At 41.7% G+C, this 25995-nt stretch overlaps 1 protein-coding gene across 3 annotated transcripts in view; it reads right to left on the bottom strand.

The window, feature by feature from the left end:
• IPCEF1 (interaction protein for cytohesin exchange factors 1) overlaps window positions 1-25995 on the bottom strand; it is an 88144-nt gene that overhangs the window by 47492 nt on the left and 14657 nt on the right. The window contains exons 1-2 of one of the 3 annotated variants that reach the window (XM_049801283.1): window positions 17804-17851; window positions 2099-2149 (exon numbers count right to left, since the gene is read on the bottom strand). In XM_049801283.1, the coding sequence (XP_049657240.1) occupies window positions 2099-2122 (24 nt within the window). In that variant the 5' untranslated portion in view covers window positions 2123-2149; window positions 17804-17851. Of the gene's footprint in view, window positions 1-2098; window positions 2150-6744; window positions 6825-17803; window positions 17852-25995 lie in introns of those variants that run through there. The other 2 variants (XM_049801286.1, XM_049801285.1) reach the window with 2 other exon arrangements.

Below are 25995 nucleotides of genomic sequence, written 5' to 3'. Positions count from 1 at the left end.
GCCATTCCTCATATATTAGATGCTCCAGTCCCTTAATCATCATTGTGGCCCTTCATTGGACTCTCTCCAGTATGTCTCTCTTGTACTGGGCAGTCCAGAACTAGACACAATGCTCCAGGTGTGGCTTCACCAGCACTGAATAAAGGGGACGGATCCCCTTCCTTGTCCTGCTGGCCAGATTTTGTCTAATGCAGCCAAGGATAACATTTGCCTTCTTTGCAGCAAAGGCACATTGCTGGCTCATGTTTAACCTGATGTCCACCAAGACTCCCAGGTCCTTTTCCTCAAAGCCACTTTCCAGCTCAGCAGCCCCCAGCGTATACTGGTTTCCCCTGGCAGTATCGTTTGTGCTTACGTGGAGTAACAGTAGGATGTAGAAGTCAGAAGGCCGGACAAGCTTTGGCAGTGTCTCCACAACATCCTAGATACTGGCCCCTGCTCGGCAGCAAACCTCTGCAGATGGTTGGTTGGGTCTACAGATGGGTGCCTCTGTCCCCCCAGAGCAGGGACTCGCCCATTGTGATGATTCACCATTTCTTCCCAGTAGCCTTACGCGGTTTACAGCTAGGCAAACCGGGTCCTTTGCTAGCAGGCACATCTGACTCCTTGTCAGTTTTGAGGACAGTCAACCTATTTTGCAGCTGCAAGTTCTTAGGTTGGGCAGGAACCTTCCTCTTGGTACCAGAAGTCATCCATCCTTCCTCTTCTCCAGAGGTTTTGCTTACTTTGATAGTGGGGGTAGGCAGTGCCTGCCTCTCCATTGCAGGTGGGGACTGAGACTTTTCAAGCTGTTGTGTCTCAGAGAAGACCCTATCTCCCTCCCTTTCATCTTCCCTGATGCTGCACAGCCTGCTTACCTCCTCCCGTATCTCCTCCAGTTGGCAGCAGAGCTCCTCCAAGAGGGCACACCTCCTGCAGGGCAGAGGGCCATCTTTCCTGGCCTCTGGGAGAGGTCCCAGGTCCTTCCTGCAGCGGGGACTTGGATGGCTGCATCTGCCATCTGAAGCTCAGTGTGTGCCGAAGGCTCTGCCCTAGCAGAGACAGCTGCTCCCACATCTACTGGGGAAACTGCTCTGTTACCACCATGCCTAAGACTGTTACAGCAGCACTATTTCAGCCAAGGTCCCCTTACTTCACTCCTCCTTCACACCCTGCTGCACAAACTGCTGGGTCTGTGGGCTGCGCTCTGGGCCTGGCTCTTAGGTCCCTTCCAAGCACCAGTTAAAGGGTGCTTGACCTTCCCTAACCAGAGGGAGCTGCATCAAATGCTCCAGGCACCCTGGGTCAAGGGCAGCTGATCGTGCTCATTAGAAGCTGCTAGAGCTTCCTCGGGCCTACACCCTTGTGTCTCCCCTTACCTTGTCTTTGCCTGACAGCGAGGATTTGCAAATATATATTATGGAGGCTACATGTTTCCAGCCTCCCTTCCAAATGCATGGCCTTGAGCAGCCATCGCTGGGAACCAAACTCAGGTGGGCAGCATCCCCTTGGGGAGCTGCCAGGGGCAGTCGGGGATCACCCCAGGGGATCCTTCTGCCTTGAGACTGAGGGGCATGCAGCCTGCAGACTCCCCAGGAGAAAAAAAATTGCAGGAAAAGAGGTGTGTGAGCCTATTTCAAGGGAAAGAAAAAGATTGTTCTACAAGCAAAAGCAGGGGCATTGGGCTAATACTGAAGATCAGACTTCATGCCTCATGAAGTTCAACTCACAATGCAAGAGCCTGAGAAGGCACCAAAGACAGCTATAATCAATAGTTCATCTTCTACAGAGCGGTATTTTTCCTTACGCTTATCAAGAGTTAGACAGATGGGTGGCTAAGAAAATCCTTTGCTAAGCTCATGTGTCCTAAGTTACTGCTTTCTCATCCGTTGAGGCATAGGACTTGGAAGTGGCATCAGGCCCATATAATAGACTTCATTTCACCCTTGGAGCAGAACTGGGGCAGCCTGGGGCAGCCTCGCCACTCAGCTGGCCCATAAGCAGCATTTTGTTTAGATATTGATGTTGTCCACAGTCTTCTGTGATTACAAGGGCACAACCCCAACATACGACCTCTTCAGCTGATCAGTAACTCTGGCATAACGTCAGTTATACTTACGAGAGCATTGCTGTCAGCTTCCATGAATGGTTTCAAAGCTTAGTGGGAAGGCTGTAAAAAGAGAAAGTTTTGTTTACTTAAGTTCTATATTATGTTTTCATATAACAGGTCTTGATGGTAGAGTAAAAAAAAAAAAAATAAAAAAAAAATGTTTTATACACTTTGACCTGCCAACTTCACCCTTCCCACTCCAGCCACCCCCTCAAAAAAAGACCTTTTCCAAAGATAATGCTACATTAAGCAACCTGATTTTACTGACTTATAAGTCAACCAGTGCTAAGAAATACTATTTCAAAGCTATCCAAGCTTTTCTATGAAATAAACAGAATAAAACTTATGAATGTGGTTGGGGGGGGGTTGCTTTTTGTTTGGTTGGTTTAGAGTTTGGGGGGGCGGGGGGCAGTGTTAGCAAATGAATAGAGAATAAGTAAGTAATACGGGGGGGGGGGGAGAACTACAGCATTTTTTGTTTGTTTTGGTTTTTACTTCGAAAGAAATCTATAAGATTTTGATTTAAGTTCGGCTGAGCTACTCCCAGTGTTTTCTGGGAATTCTAGTTCACTAATCTGCCCACTCTCCCAAGCAGGATGGGATTTCATACTGGACCACCCATTCTATAATGAATTGCAGTTTTTCCTTTCAGAGAGCAAAATCTGTGCAGTCCAACAGCAGATGCTAGGGTTTATTTTCCGAAGATACACGAAGTTAGCAGTTATCCATTTAGGTCACAGTTCAGGTGATTTCATTTGGTATACACAACAAATAGCCAACTCCCTACATGATTTTCCTTTGGTTGGATGATGAAGGATTCAATGCAGTGTACAAGATAAAAGAAAACATACCAACTTTTTAGTGCCAGCAAAGTTCCTATAAAACTCACCCCTCTGCGTATGAAAGAATCATTCAGTGAAATGGGAGAGGATACAAGATTGTTGAAGTGAGCAAGAAAGGATTTCCAGAAATAGAGCCACACTTCAGAAGAATTTCTAACAACAACTTTTTCCTGTTACTAAAACCAGTAATTTAAGATATGTGCCAATCCTTATACATAATATTTATTTTAGTTTGAAAATAAATTCTTAAAACAGAAAATAAAAACCCACCTACTGGCTTCCAGCAATTTCAAACCAAAAATAGAAAGGCAAACAAATACATATTTTTCTGGCTCCCAACTGTTTCTCTTTAAAAATAGAAAGAAACAATTTTTATAAGCAGCTCAAATTGAAGTAATATCATGATGAGGAGAGATGTTATGGCAAATAATTTTAAGGATGTTTAGAAATCATAGTTAGTATAAACAAGCAGAGGAAACACCTTTAGTTATACAAGCAAATTAACATCAAGCCTCAAATACCGAGCCAGAAAGCAAGGGAATAACAGACCAAATTATAGTAATTATTGTGACATGTGGCCTTTTGCCTGTCATTTCTTCATTTCATGTGTGCTTTGGGTTTGGGGAGGGTGGGGTGTAATTATACAAACTGCACAGATTTGAATCAGCCATGGTACCAGAAGCAAGAGGAGAAGTCTTAGTTAACTGGCAAGGAAATGTTTCCGCCTGTGTGCTTTGTGCCAAAGGAGTTGAAATGCATTTCAGCAGAACCTTCTCAGTGACTTGAACTCAAACTTTTGTTTAGTTTCCAGACATTGGATAAGCAATTTTTGAGCCAGCGTCCAACGTTCAAAAGCAACACTGACTTCTGTCTCATTCTAGTTAAGAGTATAATTTATTATTCCCTGTGTAAAGAAAGGTATTAAAAAAAAAAATCACATATTCACTGCAAAAATAACTCTCATCCACATAACCTGAGTTTATTTCTCCTAAGTAAACCCAACCTGAGTAAGATTAGTTACACTGTGAAATAGCATTAGGATTTTTATGTCCGCTCAAGTGTACTCAACTGTTGCAAAACCAACATTTCAGAAGGGCATAACCTGTTTATCACTGTACCACAGTAAAATAAGTGTTTCCTTTGAATTTTCTGAAGGTGCATTTTGGGAAAACCATCTATCCTTTCTAAACAGACAGGCAAATTAGGAGGAGGAGCTGGATAAATATGGCCACTCAAGTAGCACTAGTCTATACCCACCTTACTGGATGGTCCAGCATGAATCTGCAGGGGCTGTCACCGGGATCTAAAACCCCTCCACCCTCCAGTTTTCCCATCCCAGATACTGCAGTTAGCATCCCTGGTTGAGCTGTGCCCCTCACGTGCCCTCTGTGTGATGGTAGATGGTCACATCACGGCAGCCCAGGAGCATGCCCAGGGCTGGCGGTTTTGCTGGCAGAAGAGCTTCTCAGCTCACAAAAACTACACCTGAGCACAGGAGCTTGGCAAGCCAGCGAGAGGTTAGTAGGAAACAACACTTGGGTTCATACCACCAGGAGGGCGTCCCGATTCCTAACTGGAACAGCTGCAGCAGGAGAAGACTTGGCCCAAACCACCTCATTTCATACCACTCAGGGCACTGTATTACAGACGAGAGAGAGTCATGTGTGTATGCTTGTCCTCATTTCGGTGGACATGGAATTTGAAGCCCAAAGGTGTGTCCTAAGCACCAAGGTGAGGATGTGGGACTCCAGCCCTCTTCCTAAGCCTCTCCATTTGCAATGAGGTAAGATCTGGAAATGGGAACCCTCCAGCCTACAGATTAAGGTACCCTCATGGAAAATGTGCACCACCATTGCAGTCTGCTGTGATGGATGTTCAATCCACTGAAATGGCAAAGTGGAACAAACCAAAGAGAGAAATAAAACAAGGCACAGTGAAACCTCTCCCACTTCAAATGGCTTTTTAAAGGAGAAAACAAACTTGAAACTCTCACTTCCTGGAGGATAAAACATAATGGATATACTGGTTAAAAGCAAAGGGGATGGATTTACATTATCAGTTTGTAAACCATACCTATATTTCCTTGGCTTTTCCTAGGGGTGCCTGAAACAACTCATTTAATTTCAGTCTGAATTGAATAAAATATGTCAAAAGTGCTTTCAGCTAAAAGATTTCTAATTCAAATTTTTGACGGTTTTTTATTTTGATTCAACAACTAAACTATAAATATCAGTTTGCATAGCTTTATTAGCCCCACATCACTCCGGCTCTTTCAAGAAGAGTAACAAACACGTAGGTACATAAGCAATAGCTGATGCAACAAATGTGGAAACACAGCAAGTGACTTATCAGAAATATCATGCAATCGTTTCCATTTGACTGCATCATCTCTTCTGAAATAAATAGAAATGTCTCTGTTAAAGATCAAAGGCAATGTTATGCATGGGAAAAAGGGGAAAAAAAACTCTGAGGTTCCAATGATTCTAATTGCAGAAAACAATCTTAATTCATTAGTAATATTCCTCTTGTGGAAGTCAAAATCCACAAGGCCTGATGCTCCTACCAGTTACAAGCTACAGTGAGGATGCTGATCTGCAATGATATTGGTATAAGCCTGCCAGACATGCCTTCCAGGCATCCCTCAGATGACATCCAGAGTGGGCATATGCCTTCCTGCTTCTGAGCAAAATATTTGAGATATGTAACATGACTCAAACTATTTGTGTTGCAGAAGCACCCAAAATGTGCGTTGCTCAGTTTCTGTTCAGATGACACTGACACAGGCAACTGGAAAAAAAAAAAAAAAAAAAAAAAAATTCTACTTTACCAAGCACAAAGTCACGGCTGTAAGACAACCTGGAAAATAAGCTTGTTGCTTCCTTCTGTTTACATTTCTCACACTGGTCACCAGCTTTAACCTCTCTGCTTGCTGTCTGTTTATTTGGCTGCCTGCAACAACCTGCACTTCAATGGGCAATGAATTGACAGGCGATATGAAACTAGTGACAGTGCTACAAAAATTTCCCCCCAAAAAATCAATGATTACTTTAATCACATACCTCACTTACCAGGCATTAGGAATAGCATTGCCTCAAATTATAGCAGCGCTTGAAGCACTGTCCTGTGGCAAGGGGACAGCCTTACATAATAGTCCTAAATTATTACATTACCTCTAACTGGGGTTCTTGGAACAATGCAGGGGAAAAATAATCACAGTGATTGTAAGCTCATAATTGTCCTTTGGGTTACTAGAGATCCATTTAATCTGCCAGAACCTTACCATTAACTACTAATTAATCAGATCTAGACAGTTACTTAACTGGTTAATCAGCTATCTACATTAACTATCTTACTTGTACAAGGAGTTTCTTGATCTGCAGATTTTCTCTCTTTTACTGGGTCACCAGGAAAGTTGAATATTAAGCTGGTGCTTTGCCACAGGGCAATGACAAACAGACATTAAGGTACTTTTCATGAAAGTTCATGGACCATCCCACCCTGGTTAAGTTGTGTCCCACCCACCTTGGTCCCCATGACTTTGTGTTTCCAATTGCAGATGAAACTACAGATTCACCATTAGCATCGGAAACAACCAGTCCATTGAAGTATAATCATAACTCGTAATTGTCAGCGTATACCTTCAGCTTTGGCCACAATGGATAAATTCAAGCTTGTTAAATAAAAATTACCCTTTGAAAAGCCAAAAGTGTTCTTATCACGGGCCTAGCAGCAAGAAACAGCATTTGTCATATTATAATACCGTTGGTTATAAACTTATTTTCAATTGCATTTGAAATTATTCAATCCCCTCACCTGCAAGCAATTCAAAAAGACAACTTCTGACTCCATTTGTGAGAGGGCCAGGAAAAACTGGAACAAAGTTCATTGCTCCCGTCCTGGAGACAGAAAGGGACTGGAGACATCACCCTGCTTGGATCACGGCCAGGTCCTGTTAAGTCCAGCCAGGAAGCCCAAGAGCAGCAGGTTACAGGCGTTGACAGCTCTGAGCAAGCAGTTGCAGGAGCCCATGCTCACCGCCTTTGGGAGGAGAGGGGCTGGAAAGAAAGAAGAGGTTCAACAGAAGAGAGATGCTCCAGCTGCGTCTGGGGCCTCACAGACAAAAATGAGAAATCAAAATGGCATGCTTAGTGAAGTGTGTCTGCCCAAATTTGAGTTTGCATGCAGATTCCTCATAGTGTTGAGCCGATTCCTAATGCTGTTATGTTTGAAGGCCAAGAAAGAGTTTGCAGAAACATTAAGTGCAATACTTCAATTACTGCTGCCTCCTAGCTGGCTCTTTTGCTGTGGCAGGCAATAAAAGCAGGCAAAGTTAAGCTGGCTGCAGAAATGGATGAAGAGTTAGTGCTGTTAAGGGTAAGGAAACACTCCAGGTCTAAAGAAGCACTTCCCTGGTGTTCTGCTCCAAAGATGCACAGTTCTTTGCTAGCTCAGAAGATGAAACACAGAGAGGAGGCAGGAAAAAAGGCCCGAAAGCCTGTAGCCCTTCCTGAGACAACAACCTAAGGGGTTTCTCTTGAAGCAAGTTCCTTGCAAAAAGATACAGATGAGGGGGGAGGGAGCACCGTTCCCTCCTCTATTTTTTTAGATCAGCCTTTCAGCAAACACAGTGTTGAGGGAACACTGCAACACCCAGCACCTAAAGAGAGAATGAGGGGGATGTTTCCCCTCAGCACAAAGGCACAAAACTGCTGCAATAACCATAAACGTGGATCATCGCAGTGACAGGAACCTGAGACATCCTCACTGGAAGGCAGTTCTGACAAACATTTGCTGTCAAGGCAGTGCAGAAGGTTTTATGCATCCAAGGGAAAATAAAAATTGAAAAAATTAATCACAGCAATAAGCCGCTGCAAAACATTTTGTGAATTTGCTGGATGAGGTTCAGAGGAAAAAAAAAAAGAAAAAGAAAAGGCATTGTCATCAAAATTAACCACATTTCCTAAAATAAGACTAATAAAAAAAATTTCTGCCAGGTAGAGCTGACATGGGGAGGCTGCCTGGCACACCCCAGCTTCCAGCTCTGCCCCACACCATTTCAAGAACAAACTGACTTTGGGGGCCATTTGCCCAGCACAGCACAGTGGTATTTTCCTTTTGGAGAAGTTTTAGTATTTCCCCTCCAGTGGCCATCGGGATGAAAACCTGCCTTGGAGGCAGGAGTCCCCCAGGCAGGGAATGGCCTCCCTGCAGCCCCACAGTGCTGCCAGGCTGCCCGGAGCGGCTCAGCCCCCACCCACACATTGCCAGAGGCATCCTATGGACAGTGATAATTTGATTTAAGGCAGCAAAGCCAAGGCTAGAGCAGGAACCGACAAGTTTTTCCTATGTTTACAGTTGGTCTCCAGAGCACTGTGGAAGGAGTTTTCTCCTATGTCCAAAAAACCAAAGTTACCTGAGCAATATTTCCCGAGCTGCCACCCTGACGAGAGATGTAACAAGGAAATTCAGTCCCATTACAACTGCCACAACAGCAATGTAATACATCAGGATAACAGGAGCACACATTTGGCTCCTGCATTTGAGAAAAAAAGGCCACAAAAAAGTGCTCCTATTTGCAGTCTCTGAAGGTTAGATGTGAATCCTCTTCTCCTTTCTGCCACTCAGGTGATGTTCATTACATCAACAGCACTATACAAATGGCCAGCGTTCACACTTCCAGAGAAATATCAAGAGAACAGGTTTTGAAAAGTAAAGCAAGATCATTATGCTGATGATTGTGAGGATGAAGAAAGAAGTAGCTGGGACACTTGCTGCTTCTTCCACCAAAGGCTGCCACTCCACGTTCACAAAGTTTACAAGAAACAGAAGTCTTGAGAGTCCTGTTTGATTCTTCATTAAAAGATCAGGAGCATCAAAGAGTTTATCTTCCTTCCACCCTTCACAGTACACAAAGTACACGCACTGTACTCAGACATCACCTCTGCAATAGAGCAATCTCACTGCGGCGAGGTATAGCGATGGCAAACTGCCCTGGCAGGTTGTACCAGAGGAGGGTGGAACTGCTCCCACACTACAATGTAGTCTGGTCAGCCACAGAGATTTGCATGTGGTCTTCTTTTCCCTGTGGGTGAAAGGCATTTCCCCAGGAACAACAGAATGGAGAAAACTGGACTGCTCACATCAGAGCTTCTCCAGAGAAATTTAACCAGCACCCATTCCTCACTTCAACACCCAGGTCCACATGCTAGTGTATAACATGGAGTTTCTCCAAGGTCCAGGACAGGCAGGCTGGCAAGCTGGGCAGGCAACTGGGAGCCCAGTGCTGTTCTCAGTACATCTGAGTTAGACCAGATATGGACTGCTGAGAGGCAAAAAAATCACCTCTAGGATAAAAGCTCAAAGATGTGATGAGAGGGTGCTCTTAGAAATACTTTGCCCTGGGAATCCAGTTTAATCATCAGTGGCTTCCCTGCTTCTAGATTATTTCAGCAGTAGATTTGGTTTTCTTTTAATCACATTAATTCTCATTTTCTGTTCAGATTGCTACCAGCCATCTTTACTTAGACTTATGTTTGCAATGAGCAAAAGAAGAAAGCCTGCTTCACAACACAAAAAGAGCATAGTAAGAAATAACTGCTAGAAGATAGCTTCCCACCAGTGTGAAAAGGGAGGTCTTGTCCAAGGTGGTTAGCATAACAAGCTGGTTGGCCCTGAGAGCTGAAATAAAACTCAGAAAAAAAACCTATTACTGGTTGCAAAAGATTGCTGCAATACGTCTCTGCAGCCATCATCACCTCCAGGCATTCAGGATTTACTATGATTCTTGCTTCTTAAACACTATAGCCCTTGCCAGAACATCTGTACACAGAAATAAATTATTAAACGTGACTATTTGCTACTCCTGCAAATGCAGATCTGACTATATCTGACACTTGTATCTTGAATCTTACAGAAATGAACACTTTTCCTTACTCATTTTCTGTGGGGTTGCCCTCACTGCAGTAAAATGTGAAAGAAAAGCAGTGAGCGCTTTTCTAAAGGAGAAGATAATATAGTGAAACTATTCACATAAAACTGAAAACTGAACTTGTTCTTTCACAAGAACAATTTCCAGGTTTTCTCAGAAGATCTGGGGGGGGTGTGTGTGTGTGTGTGTGTGTGTGTGATGTCATAAGCTGTATCTCACCAAAGATTTTCCCTTAAATTCTGCCATGTTATGGCTCTCCCAACACTTTATAAAGTCTGTGTCTTCTTGTCTCCTTTTTTCTTCTAAGGAGATATTCTCTCTCCTCTGTTTTTCTTCTAAACCAGTCCCAAGCTGTTTATGTGCTTTTATATTTAGATGAGTGTATCCCAGTATAGAGTACTTCCATTTTTTAGTAAAACTTGAAAGATATTTGTATAAGAATTGGGTTAAAGAAAAGCAAATAGACAAAATAACTTTCAGACTTCACAGTGATAAAAAATATTAATAAAGACAAAATAAAATTAGTATTATTAAATATTTAACAGCAATGTATAGCTCACAGTAATTGCAGCCTCAATAGTTACTCTTACTTTTATGATCCTCTTTAAATAAATTATTTTAAATTGCTGCTTCAGTTTTCCCTCTCATGCCATGTGCCATTTTGGCAACAAAAAAATTTGGCAACAAAACCCCCATGGTAGTACAAATAATTAATGAGAAGTAAACGCTTGAAGAACAGCAACCCCACTCTTGCTATTTCTCATTGCAGCAGAGTTATAATTTATACCAGTTAAGAGTCTGAGGCTAACATAAGGATTTGAAACAACCATAATTTAAATTGTCTCAGTTTTAAATCAGCTCACTTGATGACACAACTTTCAACATGCACTTTTTCTAACATGGGAAGGAATGGTGTATTTGTCTTCCTAGCTGGTCTCTCGGGCTTTACTCAAGTAAGTGCCACAACGTACCCTGTTTCTGTTGGCAGCTAGATAGCTTCTCATGTCTTCTGACCAGATATGATAAATTAGCACACCTGTTTTGCAAGCATTGTCAAGCACAACAAGGTTGTAATACTCCTGTCTTGTTAAAGTCATGGAAAAGATTAGAAAGATTGAAAGATCATTAAAAAATTTGGATACAACTCCTCTAGGCACATCACTGGCAGAACACAACTGAATCACTACCTCATGACAGGTTATGGTGCTTTTTAGACATGCAGGCATGACCAGAAACACCTCAGTGAGCCCACAGAGCTCTGAAGTGAACATCTGAATGCAAAATTCCTACTCAATACCAGTAAGCACTTCATCTTTCAGGGCAATAGCTGTGACCATCCATTCCACCCTCATTTTTCCAGTGATAAATACCTTGAAGAAAGTCTAAATGTGAACAAGATAAACTTCACGCTTAAATGACTGTAACATGCCAATATGACAATCTTAAATCCCACCAACTAATGTGAGTTTTATTAGGCTAAGAAGTTAACACCATAATCATGACCACAGAAGATTTCTCATCTTCAAGCTATCATTAGTTCTACTTTGTACTTCTCTTCCACAGAGAATCTCAGAGAAAACAACGTCTTCATTTAAAAAAAAAAATAAAAAAATAAATTGTTCTCCCCAGAGATTTTAAAACAGAAAATAGAACAATCTTGGTTAAAAAATATACAGCTTTGAAGGAAAAGTCTTTTTTTTTTTTTTTTTTTTTTTTTAACAGTAAAGAAAGCAAGTAATTGTTTTTATCTAAAACCATAAATTAGATAAACAATCTAACAACTAAATGACTATTTAGACAAAAATAAAAATTTTTAAGTTGTATTTTTTCACAATATTAATTCTTTTTTTCATTACCCTTTCCTTTTGTTGAAACCTATAGGATGACAAAAATAAAGTGGAATCAAGCCAAAACAGCATGACTAAAGTTAATTATGTCCTGATTTAAAAGTATTTATTTTTCAAATTCTATTACAGTCCTTAAATTTCAATTTGATAACTTACTTAAAATTGAGCAATAATATAAAATGCACCCAAATTCATAAGAAGGTTGGCACAAGAAACCCACTTCTCATGAAGTGGACAGACTTGACCATCAGTCTGTGATTTGTTGAGATCAACGAGGAAGAAAAAAATCCAAGCTACTCCAGGCAAGAAAATCAAACTACTTCAGAGGACTCGCTCTCAAGATGTTTGTGTACATTGTTTTGTTTTGTTGGTTTTTTTAAAGTCTGCCACTCCGGAGTTTAAGCCCCAATTCTTAGCAGAAGAAAGTAAGCTGACCACAAATGTTAGGATAAAAGAATGCTGAAATGTTGAATTCAAGGTAGCCAAGGCTGAAACTCCACAGAACCTAAGTCAGGTCAGAAGGTTGAACAGCTGTTCAAACTGGACATCAGTCAAGTTTTCTGCACATTTCATAATGTGTTGCACATGCAACGAATATGTTCCTACTGTGTCACTTCATTAAAAGTGAAAGAAGGGAAAGCAGCAGTGGAGAAAAGATATGAACTTTAACTGAGCACCCAATGTCCCTGCATATCTGCAGGCAGCAATATAGGACCCAAATATAATATCACGTGATATAGTATAAAGCAATACTATGGCCCAAAAGTAGGAGCAAAATAGTTAAGCATGCCAAGCAGCTGTCTCTAAAGCTGTCCAAAGGGATCCATTAGGAAATAAACAGGCTAGAACACAACCACCACATGAAAGTATATCTCATCAGAAACCATCAAAGTGGAAGAACTGGAGAAAGCCCTACAGACTCAGCAATTAACCAATACAAGACCAAGACATCTCTTCTGTGGTTGCAGGAACCCAAGACTGGGGTTAAGTTGCTGTGATTCACTGTGTTTCTAGGATTGTACCTCCACAACACATCTTTACTGGAAAGGCAGTTTATGCCAGGCACAGACAACGCATCCAGGAGACGGAAAACTGCTGGAGGATCTTGCTTACCCCTGCAATGGCACGTACTATGTGGTACTTCAGAGTACAGCTTCAATCTTCATCTCAGCAGGAGGAAAAGTGCTTTAAAAGTACTGGTAGTGCACTTAGGTGCAACCCACAAGACTCCAGATAGAAACATAAGACAAAAATCACACCTGAAAAGAACCCCTCCAGTGCACTAAATTGCTAATATATCATCATAATCATAAATAATAATTATTGTCATTTCTGTTTCCTCATTCCACCTCCCTTCCCTCCCAATTCCCTATTTTGCTCTTAAATGAAGAGATGTTCAACAACAAATTTGGGAAGTGCTGCTTCCTACTTAGTACAAACATCTTCACACTGTTGCTTTCTGAGAAAATCTGATTATTTGACATCATCTCCATTCTCCTTGCACTTTGTAAGATCCACATAAATCATTTAAAGGCTGTATTAGGGAGCTACAGAAAGTTCAGACACATAAGCAAGTTACCACGTGTCAGCTGAGACATATTAACTACAAAAGAGATTCAAGCTAAACTGAATTACCTAGCAGTTGCATTTGGTTTAGATTAAGAGAAAATAAGCACAATTAATATGACTCAACTGGTACACTATTTTGATGGTGCTTGTACCCAGAAGGTCTTCCAGGAAGAACCTTATAGACTTGGATGCACCAAAGAACAGGAGCTTTTCTCCTAAGACCTTGCAAGAAGGAACAAGGATTACAAAGCATCTTCACAATGTAACAAAGCAGGAAACTATGTAAAATTATGTACAGCATTACCACCCAAAATATTGATGAAGAAGCTTTTCTGAAGTACTAGCAATAGGGATTTCAGTATGTTTATTTCCATGATAACGGACCATGTGCGAGGTATGGTAGGAACATTGAAGAAAAGAGAAGGTAACTTTGCCCCTGGCAGCTTCTAGTTTAAGACAGGATACAAGAGGAAGATGTAGACAGCAATCAGATAGAGCCCAAGACACAGTGAGACAACAGCCATCAGGAGTGAGACAGCAGCCATCAGGATCTTATGTTGGGTCTCAGCATACCTGAAGACTGACATTGTCAAGGTTTGCCTTAGTACTGTAGCAAGTGGCTCTGAAAAATGAGATCTAGTACTTTCAAATGTTTGTAAAACTAAGGGAGGGGTCCCAGGGAGTTCAAAATGAGAGTTAAAGCTCAGTATGTTTGATGCTGCCCAGAAGTGTAAATAAATAGGCTGGGAGATTCAACAAAAAAGCAGAGCAAGAAAATTATCCTTGCAGGGGGTTTCTGAACTGGTATGAGATGGTGAAATTACCTTTGTGAAGGCCAGAGAAGAGGAGATTTCAGTAAATGTGACATGAGGAAAAGACAATTTGGATGACAGCTTATTTCTGTGTATGGAGAGTGAAGACATTTGAAAGTGTGTGCAAAATTTAAACATAGCTTGGAAATGAGGATACAGAGAAGTGAAAAAGGCACTTAGACCATAATGTCATTGTCAGTAATGAGCAAGGATGATTTTGGAAAGGCAGAAGTTGATCATGCTGGATCCAACTAAGGGCTGAGCCATGACATCTCAGAGACGCAGGCCAAATTCTACATCTGGTAAAAAAAAAAAAAAAAGAGAGAGAGAACTCTCTTATAAGAGTAGATATGCTCTTCATAGGAGGAGAAGCCATGCTGATGTTTGTGAATAAAATTACTTAGGCATAAGGTACAGAAGAAAAATGGATAAAAAGAGAATAGGATCTTTTAGTATACCATAGACAGTATTTTGGGGTATACCAGAACCTTCTCAAAGGCAGTTTGTAAGTATGTCTGAGAAAACAGGTAGAGAACCAGTGGCAGACAGAATCACGGACAGTGAAGTTTTAAGAAGAGATTTTGAGATAAAAATCAAAGGTAAGTGTAAGGATAAAATGATGGCAGAGAACAGAGGTTGTTGTTGGTTGATTGTATTTAATAGAAGAAATAAAAAGATACTAGTTGAGAAAAGGGAGAAAGACCACAGGAGGTTCTGGGAAAAAGCAAGGTAAGGAAGTCAAAGGAAGATAAGCTCTACCCAGATGAGGAAGCCATATCTGCAGGAGAAGCAGCAGTTAAATAAGTAGTAGGTAGGCAAGGCTATGCCATTATGTTGATTCTGCCCCCTCCCGCCTTGGAAGCAATCGGCAAGACCAGTTTGGAGAGGAAAGAGACAAGCACATGGGGACAACTGGAGGTGTATGCACAGAGAAAGTGTGACTCAGCTAAATCAGAGGCAGGGGATAGAGCTAAAGAAGGACAGACACGCTTGTCGTGGTAGAAGAATTCAGTCTATTCACAGGACTTATGCCAGAGAGGCCCCACGGCAAAAGCAAAAGCAGCAGACACTGGAGGGTAGCCAGCCTGTAACTTGATGATAGGAAAGAGAAGTGAGCAATTAAAGGGTAGAGGAGACTGCAGAAGGGAAATATTTTTAGAAATGTATATCACTAAGGCATAAATACAGTGCACACACATAAGCACTTTGATGAGCTATGCCTTTAACTGCATGTTATTATTTTTCAGAAAAATCCTCACAGAAACATGGCTCTGCTTCAGCTGAGAGGGCAATTGAGATGCAGAAAGGGGTAATAGGTATAGTTTCACATACAACGTTACCTCAGTGCCCACCTCCCTGTTTAGTGATTGTGTAACCGCACTCAGCATGATTTCATTAGCAATAAGTGGTGCATCAGGCAGGACACTTTCTCCAGGCCCATAAGCAGTACTAGCTACATTCACCCATAAATAGTACTAGGTGTGTTAGCAGGTGGTTGAGGGATTCCTTGAAGGCAGTTCCATGCAGAAAATAGTGAAACTATTCAACATGTCATTTAGCTACACAGCCCTCTCTCTGGGTTACTGCTCCTACCTCAGGTTCCAACACCAACTAAGAATCTGCTAGGGCCTCCACATGGCAAGCCGATTAGCAGCAGGCTGCACATCTGTACCATATAATCAAGTGAGTGCACAATACTGTTGTCTGTAGTGTCCTACTGCTGCATCTTTATCCAAACCAGCCCTTATCCTATTCACCCACAACCAAGTCACTATTCATTTAGCTAGATCATGTGGGACTGTGGAAGGGATGGCTTTGAGGGGCAAGGGGAAACATCTGGAATTAACAATGACAAAACAGGAGCATCTTAACAACTGTGGAAGCTCTTGAGCCCACGTTGGCTTCATGCCTTCCCCAGCCACCTTGCAGGGACGGCGCAGACAACGGTGGAGAGCGTGCTGTGCTGAGCATGCAGCGCCCGGCTGCTGCACCCACTCGGAAACACACTCAACGCGAGATGCAAACGCTGCTTTCTAGCCACTGGACAGTCCCGCAAGAAATCAGGTCTCCCAGTATGCATGGGGACAAGTAGGAAGCAGCTTGCACAGAAAGTTTATGTGAACGTTAGCAGCCTGGCATTAACGGCTCTTGCCATTGACAGAGTGAAACAGAGCTTTCCGTCACCCCGTTTCTTCCTGGGTCTGGTACAGATGCTGTCAAGAAGCACGCTTTTGCAGGCAGTATACATTTTAATGTGCCCTTTCACCTTTCCCACTTACGAAGCCAGTAAGACTTTCCAATGGAAAGCAGGTGTTGGAACGCAGTGTGCAAGGACCCACTCTCTCTGCTTCAAGGAGCAGCCCGCTCTCTCAGGGGCCGCGGTGAGGCACAAACCAGGCGAAGGCAAAGCGATGCAGCGCTTGAGAGCGGAGAGCTTCACCTCCCCGGCCCGAGACACGCAGCCTCCGCCATGCCACGGGGCTTCTGCCTGCTCACGTCGTGTGCAGCTGGGTCACCAGAGCCAACGCGAAGAGAAGGGCATGGTGGGAGCCTCTCCTTCCCAGAGAGACACTTTTAGCCTCTAGAAAGCGTTAAAAATTTCACCACAGGGGAAGGTACAGAAAGGCCATTTCATGAGAAGTTAGCAAACAATTTCTCTCTCCTTTATGAATTGTCACAAACCATTAAGTGTTGGCAGGACTGGCAGACAGGAAAATCCTGCTGAACTGAACTGCAGCTCCTGAGCAGGGATAATAAACCTTCCAAGAAATCCTATTAATAGAATTGGGCCCAGTAAAAAAAAAAAAATATATATATATTACCCTGCACCCCAAAAAGGACCTGTTGGAAGCAAGTAGGCGAGTGATTAAACTAGCTGTTAGCCTCAGCTTTCACCAGAGGCATGTTTTGTTGAGGAAAACTCCAGTCCAGAGATGCAGTCAGGGTTTTGGGTTTTCTGTTTCAGTGCAAAGGACAGGAGATTTTAATTCCAGCTGTCCTTTTGTTCACCATAAGCATAAGCCCATTCACATAGTACTTTTGCTGTGTCTTTACTCACACAATTTCATATCTGTGAGACAAACGTTAAAATTAATGTATTCTAGAATTCTTTTCACATTAAAAACAGAAATCAATCTGCTCAGTGCTGTCACCATAGCACATTACAGTCTACCCCCATATTGCAACTTAAAAACTCTTTACATGGTACTAGATTTGCACATTTTTCTCTAGGAACCTAAAATTAATAAAGGAATTGCTTCCAGTTCCATATTACACACTTGTCTTCACAAATATTCCATTTAAATGAAACAGTCATGACTAGACTGTCACCCTGTACCTTGATGGATCCTAAAACATAACTGAATTAGAGCTGTACAAAATAGAAATCATTCACATACATGCTGTCATTTATCCTCACTCTAGAAATCCCATTATTTCTAATTATTTCAATATTTTTAAGGAATCCATTTGCATTTTTTTAACCAAAAAGGCGGGGCGGGGGGGAAGGAAGCATAAGATCTTTTACACAGCCCTTAAAAAAAAGGGCAATTACTTGCCAGTGTGAACTTCCTTTATGGTACAATGTAAGCCTTGTTTCTCATCAGCTAAAACCATATTTTTTTTAAAAAAAAAAAAAAAAAAGGAAAGTAGATGTCATTAGACAGAAACAACTAATGTTTGTCACTTAAGAGGAAAGAAATAAGTCACAACCTTACCAGCAAGGAATTCTGACAAACAGCCACACTTGTCCTGTCAACTCCCACACCTCGCAAAGCAGAGAGGAAACTCTTACAGAAATTGGTTGCAATGCTGAAATTGCCCAAGAGGAAACTGGTGTCTCTTTTACAAGTCATGACTATGCAAACCACAAGCCACGTATCAAAGCGAGTGCTAAAAGCCATGCCTGCCAGAACTAATACTAGAACCAAGCTAGGTGGAAATGGGGTAGGGGACAGGACTAAAAAATTAGAAGTATTCCCAGATAGCTAGTTTGTTTCACAAGTGGAAATTGGTTTAAAAAACATGCTATCAAATAATTCTGGAAAGACACTCAGCGTGCATTGTGGGAGACAGATGAAAACATATTATAGGTGCCCCCTAACAAATCGCACTATCCAAGCCTCAGCACAACCTCTGTTGCTAACCCATTCCCCAGAGCACCCCTTCAGCCTCAGTCTCCCAGGGGCCCTCCAGGCTCCAACTCTGCACCCCGAGGTACAGGAGAGCTCAGGACAGCCCCAGCCCAGCCACGCTGAGGCCAGGGAGCCCTTGGGACAAAAGGAAGGATGGGGCATGAAGCACTACCGGTTTGGTTGTTCTGGGTCACCTGCAAAGTATGTCCCAGAAAACGCCATCCACGCAGGGATAGGGCTGACAGATAGGTTTGCAGAAGAGCACATGGGTCTAATAGTTTCAAATCAGCAATCTTCATTTCCCATTTTTCCTTTTTGACTAGCTGATGCAATGGCAAGCCAAAATTAATAGCCCTATTAAAAATATGAGACAGGTGCTTCTGTAAGTTAATTTTTACTAGGCTTGGGGAACGAAAAAATAAAAATCAGGACCTTGTAGTTTTGGGTACTTTTCTGTCTCATTTATTCAACAGTTTCAGCTACAGGTATGTAGACTTCAAGAATCAATAAACATCTAGCACGAACATCTAAATTTTTTTTCATTTTCATTGTGCTCTCTACGCAACTATCTACTTATCTCACATATCACATTAGTCTAGAAAAGACAGAGCATGCCGTCTGTTAAATATCCTTCTTCAAAGTGATAGGCATTGCTGAAAATAAGGTAGATCATTGCATGCTTTGAAGTGAATTTTTCCTTTTTGACTCACTAGAATATTACAGACCTGTTTCTTCAAAGCTGGACAGAGGGATGCTGCTGCCTAAGGATTCTCCTGTGTTTCCTCAGATCTCTCTCTGCTCCAGCAAGGAAATTCCAGGGTCCAAAGGCAGGTAAAGGAGACATCCAGAGATCTGAATGCTTTAACTATTCATGACACTTAAATTACAGTGCCACCTGTAGGACACCTAGAATTTGGGCCTTGCTGATGCCACAAATGCCAGTTGTTATAATTATAGGGCTTTCTAGTAGTCTTGGCAGAAACATAAGAACATAAAAAATGGACGACTCACATCAGTCTACAGGGAGTAACATGAAAGCCTTGTTCACACTGAGTAACGTACATTGTTCTAAGCACCTCAGTGCACCCAGAAGAGGATATTTTGCTACAGGCATGAATCTTTTGTGGGAGTGGGACTTGCCAGTACCATGCACTCATAGTCCACCCACCTCAGAGCTTGTGCTACTGTAGGCAAAATAGAACTGCCACATCCTCAACTGTTTCCAAGGCAGACATCACCCACAAAGAAATGAATCTGAGGAAAGTTTCCATTATGGCTGCACACCGTTGGGGGGGAGGGGGGGGGTATTGTTTTTTTGGTTTTGGTTTCAGTGTGGGGGTTTGGGGTTTTGGGTTTTTTTAAACTTTTCCACTTTTAATTTGCTTTGTAGCTATTGACTATGTAACTCAATGCATCACACTTCAGTGACAGGTATTCACATTGCATGTATATGGTACTTTGCATCAGCATTGGGAAGCACTCGTATATCCTTCAGAATATGTTAATAAACTTTTCTGTTGCTTTCCCTCTCTCTTTTTTTTACTCTCCCATTTACCAGCATAACTTTCCACTTTTCCAACCCATATCTAAGGTGATGTCTGTAAAGACTTCTCTCCAATGTATCATTTGAAGATACACAGTAAGACAAAGGTAAGTATATGCACCTTTGTTGTTAAATTTCCATTAATAACGTTTGAAGTGGAAAATACTCAACTGATTAACGTAATAGCTCTGTCGCTGAAAAAAAAAACTTAAAAGAGAAGGTGTACAACATGTTCAAAGGCAGCTTCTGCTTAATGTTCAGCTGTGGTCAAAACCAGAACAAAACATCCAGACAAATGAGGAAAGGAATGATGAATAATATAATGGATTTAAGAATGCTTTTGTTTAAATCAGTGGCAGTTTTGTGTGGAATATTATGTAAAATAACCATCACCAACAAACAATAGAAAGAATTCTCTAAGACTAAATAGTAAAGAGTGAAAAGAATGATCAAGAACTGCCAGAGAAAAAAGCTCTTGTGGGAAAACGGATTTTAATACAAACAATGCTTTGTAGTGTGGCATAACTGATAAGGGATTCAACATAAATATTTAAAATTATGATTCATATAAGGAAAACATGAATCTTTCTCAGTCATATAAAAAAGGGGAAGGAACAAACAATTAAAGGTGATAAACAAAATGGACAGAAGGAGTGGGTTTGAGCACAGTATTTGGAACTCACTGCTGCAGTAAGCCGAGCGTGGAAGTTGGTGCAGAATTTAAAATATTACTCTGTGAAACAGGGCATAGTGATTCACTGTGAGCAGAGAGCAGTAAATGAGGTAATTTCCATGTATTTCAAAATTAGGTTGAAACATATGTGGCAAGTTTCACTGCATAAGAAAATTATTCTCAGTTAAACTAGCTTCTTATGACCACAGCAGTGACAGAGTAAGAGACCTCCACTAACTTTTGAGGTAGATGCTGCACATCACAGCAATAAAAATTTCAGTAGGATGAGTGATGCAGAGAGTTAATAAATGAGGCATAAAATCATGCAAATGCAGGCTGTAGAAATCACCAGGCTTCCATCCAGGGAAGTGGAGGAGGCTGGAGCAGAAGAGAGATTTCTGAAGGGTCTTCCAAGTCCTTGACGGCTTGCTAACATGGCTACAAGGACACAAGAAATCTTGGGGAAGGGGAGGCACACCACAGAAATTTAGGCATTCTCAATTCCCATTTATCTGGCAAGCTCCCTGTGAGTAAGCAAAGGATAGTGGAAGCAGAATAACCAAAATCATATGTACCAGCAACATGAGGGCAGCTCACAGAGATGAGAAAAGTAAGACTCAGTGAAAGCAGGCAAGTTAAACTACTTTTCCATTGTGTTCCTACAGCAGATTTCAATCCATTGGATCTGGGCATTGCACAGGGGAAAACACATCTGTGGTTAAAAATTCAAGACATAGCACCTGTATTTTCTCCTTGAACTGAGCAGCAGTTGTCACAGGAATCAGAAAAAAAGTGACCCAGTTCGCAGCTTCTTTGCAATGGAATCCCATTAGACGCTGTGTCTTTTTTATGCAAAAGTGCTCTGTGTTTGTTTCTTACCGGACAGGGAGGTAAGGTATCATCTGAGCCTTCCTTTACCAACTAAGTAACCGATGAATGTACCAAAGGGTATGGGAAAGCCACCAAAAGCAGATTACCAACAAACCCTATTGGTTGCACGACTTCTGCTGCAGGCTGCAAAGACCACAAGTGGGGTGGGATGAGTCTCTATCAACCAATATGATTCATATTTGCCATACCCATCTGTTACATGAAAACCAGTTGCTGCTGGCACTTAACATTCATGATTGAAAGCTACCAGCTCCCACTACCATAAAGATTGCCTTCTAAGCAGTAAAGATGTTCCAGGTTCCTCTGTGAGGTTTCTTTTCTATTTTAGCTTGTTTAACTTAATGAAGTAAATTTGAAACTGGGAGCGCTAACCAGCCCTTGAACACTCCAGTGTTGAGAGAATGGTGGGGTTTTATACACATCACTTCAGTTTTGTATTTCTCTCTCTCTCAGATCGAGTCAACCTTGTGGGAGCATTATGTGCAAATCAAAGGAGAGAAAATCAACTGTATATTTACCTCTACCACTTGGCTGAATCCCAGTGTGAGATTTTGAGAATAAAATGCTGATGGATGACATAGGACTGGCAGCCTTTAAGCAGCAGAGGCTCCAGCCCCAGTTCTGGCACTGAGTTACCACTTGACTTTGAACCAACCGCTTCCACAGCTTTAGCTCCACACTTTTAAAAGCGGTACACAGTAATTACCTACATTGGAGGAATGTTATGAAAATTTGCTAATTAATACTTCTGAAGTGTTTGAAGTTCCCCAGATTAACTGTTGCACAGGAGGGCAGTATATTAGCTATCTTTATAAGGACAGCATTATCAGAAAAGAAAAACAGAACATCTTTAACGTGACCAGAAAATTGCTTAAATGTCTTGAAAACAAACGGTTGCCAGAGTTAAACATTAGGCATTGGTTTTATTGCAGCACTATACTAATCAAGGAGTTTAACATATGTACAGAATCCTAAATCCCACTCTTTGCTTCAAAGTGATTTCTTGCATAACTTTATGCTACTGCTTTCCCTTCATCTGATAAAAAGCCTTCAGCAGTTCCAGTCACACTAACACTACTGCTGCTTGTTGTGGCTGCATATGTTCAAAATGCATTGACCTGCCATAGAGCCTGCAACAGTTTTCCATTGTAAATATGCACATGGACAACTTCCTCACTAACCGTGAGACATAAACTGGGTGTTCCAGATACACTGGGAGCGTGGTGGCAAGAAGGCCAGCAGCATCCTGAGCTATATTAATGGGAGCATAGCCAGGAGGTTGAGGGACATAATTATCCCCCTTTGCTTGGTTTGAACCACATCTAAATACTGTATCCATTTTGGGACCCCTCCAATATAGGAAAGATGGTGACAAACAGCAGGGGACACCAAGATGGTTGGAACTGGAGCACTTGCCCTGTGAGGAGAAGCTGAGGCACTAGGACATTTCCAGCTTGGAGAAAGGACAGCTTCAGGAACCATCTAACAGCAGCCCTCCACCACCTACGAGGGAGTCAGCAAAATGATGGAGATGGGCTCTTCCCGGTGGTGCATGGCAGAAGGATGAGACCTAACAGGCAGAAGTTGAAACAGGAGAGCTTCAGACTGGATGTAGAGAAAACCTCTTTCCCCATGAGGACAGTAGGACCCATCACCCAGAGCAGTTGTGTAGTCTCCGTCCTTGGAGGTTTTCAAGACCCAACAGGATAAAGTCCTGACAGGGCTAAGACTGATCTCACAGCTGAGCCTGCTGTGAGCAGGAGGTTGGACTGAGACCTCCTTGAGCTCCCCTCCAGCCTGGGTGGTGCAATGAGCCTGTCATTCCCTGTTAGATCCAAACCTACCTCTGATTAGCAGATCATCCACAAAACATATTAAAAAGTCTTCCCAAAAGTAGAAAGATGCATATATTTTCAAAAAGCAGGATATATATGAATGCAAATAAAAGATTAGGAGAACCTGTGTACTTGCACACACTTATAAAAATCTATGCTAACATCCAACCACAAAATATCACTGTAATCAACTGAGACTATACGCCTTCAAAAATACACTCCTTTAGAAGATTTTTCTCATTAAGCCAACGCATCCTTCTCCTTCATTCATTCATTCCAGCTGTTCTGCCAAGTCATCCAAACTTAAAGTTTTTAAAGCTTTTCTTTTTTCCACAGGCAGAAAAAGGAATAAGACATTTATACAACTATTTCATGTTTAAAAAATTATTCACAAAAACAGAGGAGTTTCTGGATGTAGTACTTGAGAAGGAAAAAATTAGTTCAATAGAAAAAATAAACCAATCACACACACACGCATACTTTTTGCATTCTTGCTCAACCGTTTCTATTCCAAACACAGGGTCATTTTGCAAAAGCAAAAATTAAAAAAGGAGAAAAAAATAGCATATTACCTGAAAATGAAAATATTTTAGTGTTTGAAAGTCTTTGGAAAAAAAATCATTATTTTCACATATTTTAAATTTATTTTTTCAAGTAACTCTAGAGTTGTGCTCTAACCTTCCTGAGGCAAGCCCATCTAATTACTTGTAAAGAACCCAGAAGAGGGATATCCCGTTCCATCTGTAAGATAAATAGATAAAAAAGCAATGCAGCCATTGAACTGTGTCATCAAATTCAACAATTTGTCAACAATCCATCAATAAACATTAATCACTTTGTATATAAGTCACTGAGAGTACACTGAATTCAATCATACTTTAGAGACGCATGAGCTGCATTTAAATTCAAATACTGTCATGATACAGCCGTCTGAAATGCAAAGCCTTCAGAAACCTTTAACTTGCAAAAGGTCAATTTTTGAAACATTGGTAAGAAAAAGCTGACATATCATGGTCTTTTTGTTTGCACATCTATTTAGCAAATAATGGCTTTTCAAATGGTACCATCATTAGGTATATGCACATCATCCGTATTCATTTGAATTAACTGAATTTCCCCAAATCAAATTCCCTCCCAGCTTATTTCCTTTCATTCATCCTTGGGCTGAGGGAACCTGACTGCTGAGTTCTCGCACCTCCAAGGAGCAAAGGGGGTCATGCAGCAATGTTGACACATTCACCAAGAAAAGCACTGATCTCAGCTACATGCTTGTTTCTCATCAGTATTTTCTGCTGAGGTTGCAAAGTGTCTGCGATTGCTACTTCCTCTTTCTCCCTGTTCCTCCCCGACAGCATTCGTCCCCAGCACAGCAATGAACCTACCAGGATGAGGAGGGTGAAGGATGCTCTCTGGTCACTCTTCTGCTCAGCTATGATTTTTACCCTTCCTCCACTCCCCCAGATTATTTGCATTTTTCATCATCAACAATCAGTCATAACAAAAAGTGAGAGAAGGGAATAAAAGCATTTTGCGATACATCTTAGTAAACGTTTGAGTCATTGTGGTCTAGCGGTTAAAATCTCTCTTGAATAGGCTCCTATGCTAGTAGCTAAGCACTAGACTTCAAGAATTGTAATTGGGATTTGCTGTTCCTTTTTCACCAAGTAATTTTTCTTCTAGGTTCACACGAGCCTCAACAGGGCACTTCACCTCATTAAAGACTTAAGTCTGGAGATCTCCAAACACCTTAAGATGGACACCTGTGTTAAGCCCATTATATAGATGAGGAATGTGAAAGCATTAGGACTAGACTGTCCCCTGATTAAACAAAACGAAACAAAACCCTAAGAACTTGTGCAACACCTCTACCAACACTTCTACATTGCTAATGGCAGCAATTTTGTGCAAAGGTACTGAAACTTCCCGTGCAGACACGCTGAGGAAAGACAAAGCAGAAGCCAGTGGGATTAAGAGAGCAATTGCTTAACCAGCTCTCAGAAAAGCCTTCCAAATATTCCTTGATTAAAAAGACAATGTTATCTATGGTATCATCAACTCTAATTTTCAAGCTCATCACACCATGAGCAGAAATTCATTCTCCTTTTATACCAGAACTGACCAGTCTTTGGGCAAGCTCCCCTGAAAACAGCAAGGTTCAAGCTGTTGGAAACAAGCAAACGAAGAGCCCTTCTGCTGCTCTCCACCCCCACAGCCCGCATGACTCAGTGCCACACGCTATTCTCCAACACTTCAAGTAGGGCTCAGAGCTCCTCCACCCCACTGCTACTCCTACAGAGCTGTTCCACCGCTATAAACAGTTGCTGAGACCCAAACAACTCGTCCTGCAAGGCTTTGGACATAGCAGCACTTCAACAAAGACTTCAAGCTCACTTATTGTATTTTTAGTTCCAACAGTTCCTGTTATATAGGAATTCCTTGTCTATTAAAAAAAAGAGATTAAGGGGAACAAAGGTGAATGGTTACAGAAAGACTAGAAAAGGGACGTGGGAGGGCAAGAGAAAAGATGTGATTAGACAAGCCAGCAATACAGATTCCTGCTTTGCCACACACATTTTCTCCAGGAGTCTGCACCAGTTCTTTGCTGAAGAGTTCAAGTGATCTTTGAAACTTAGAAGAGCACCATAACTTCTGAGGAGCTCTCCATAGCACCCTGGGCAGTTTCTGCTTGCCAGAACACCCACCCACCTGGTCTTCCAATTGCAGCTCTCTAAAGAGCTCTACATGTTTTCCCCAGTGTCATCACTTTAAACTAGTTCCCTTCCTGTGGTATAGCCTGCTACAACAGTTGTAACCACAGCTGTAACATCCCTGG

The sequence above is a fragment of the Accipiter gentilis genome, chromosome 5, assembly GCF_929443795.1.
Source record: "Accipiter gentilis chromosome 5, bAccGen1.1, whole genome shotgun sequence".
Lineage (NCBI taxonomy): Eukaryota > Metazoa > Chordata > Aves > Accipitriformes > Accipitridae > Astur > Astur gentilis.
This window is presented reverse-complemented; position numbering and strand designations above follow the sequence as displayed.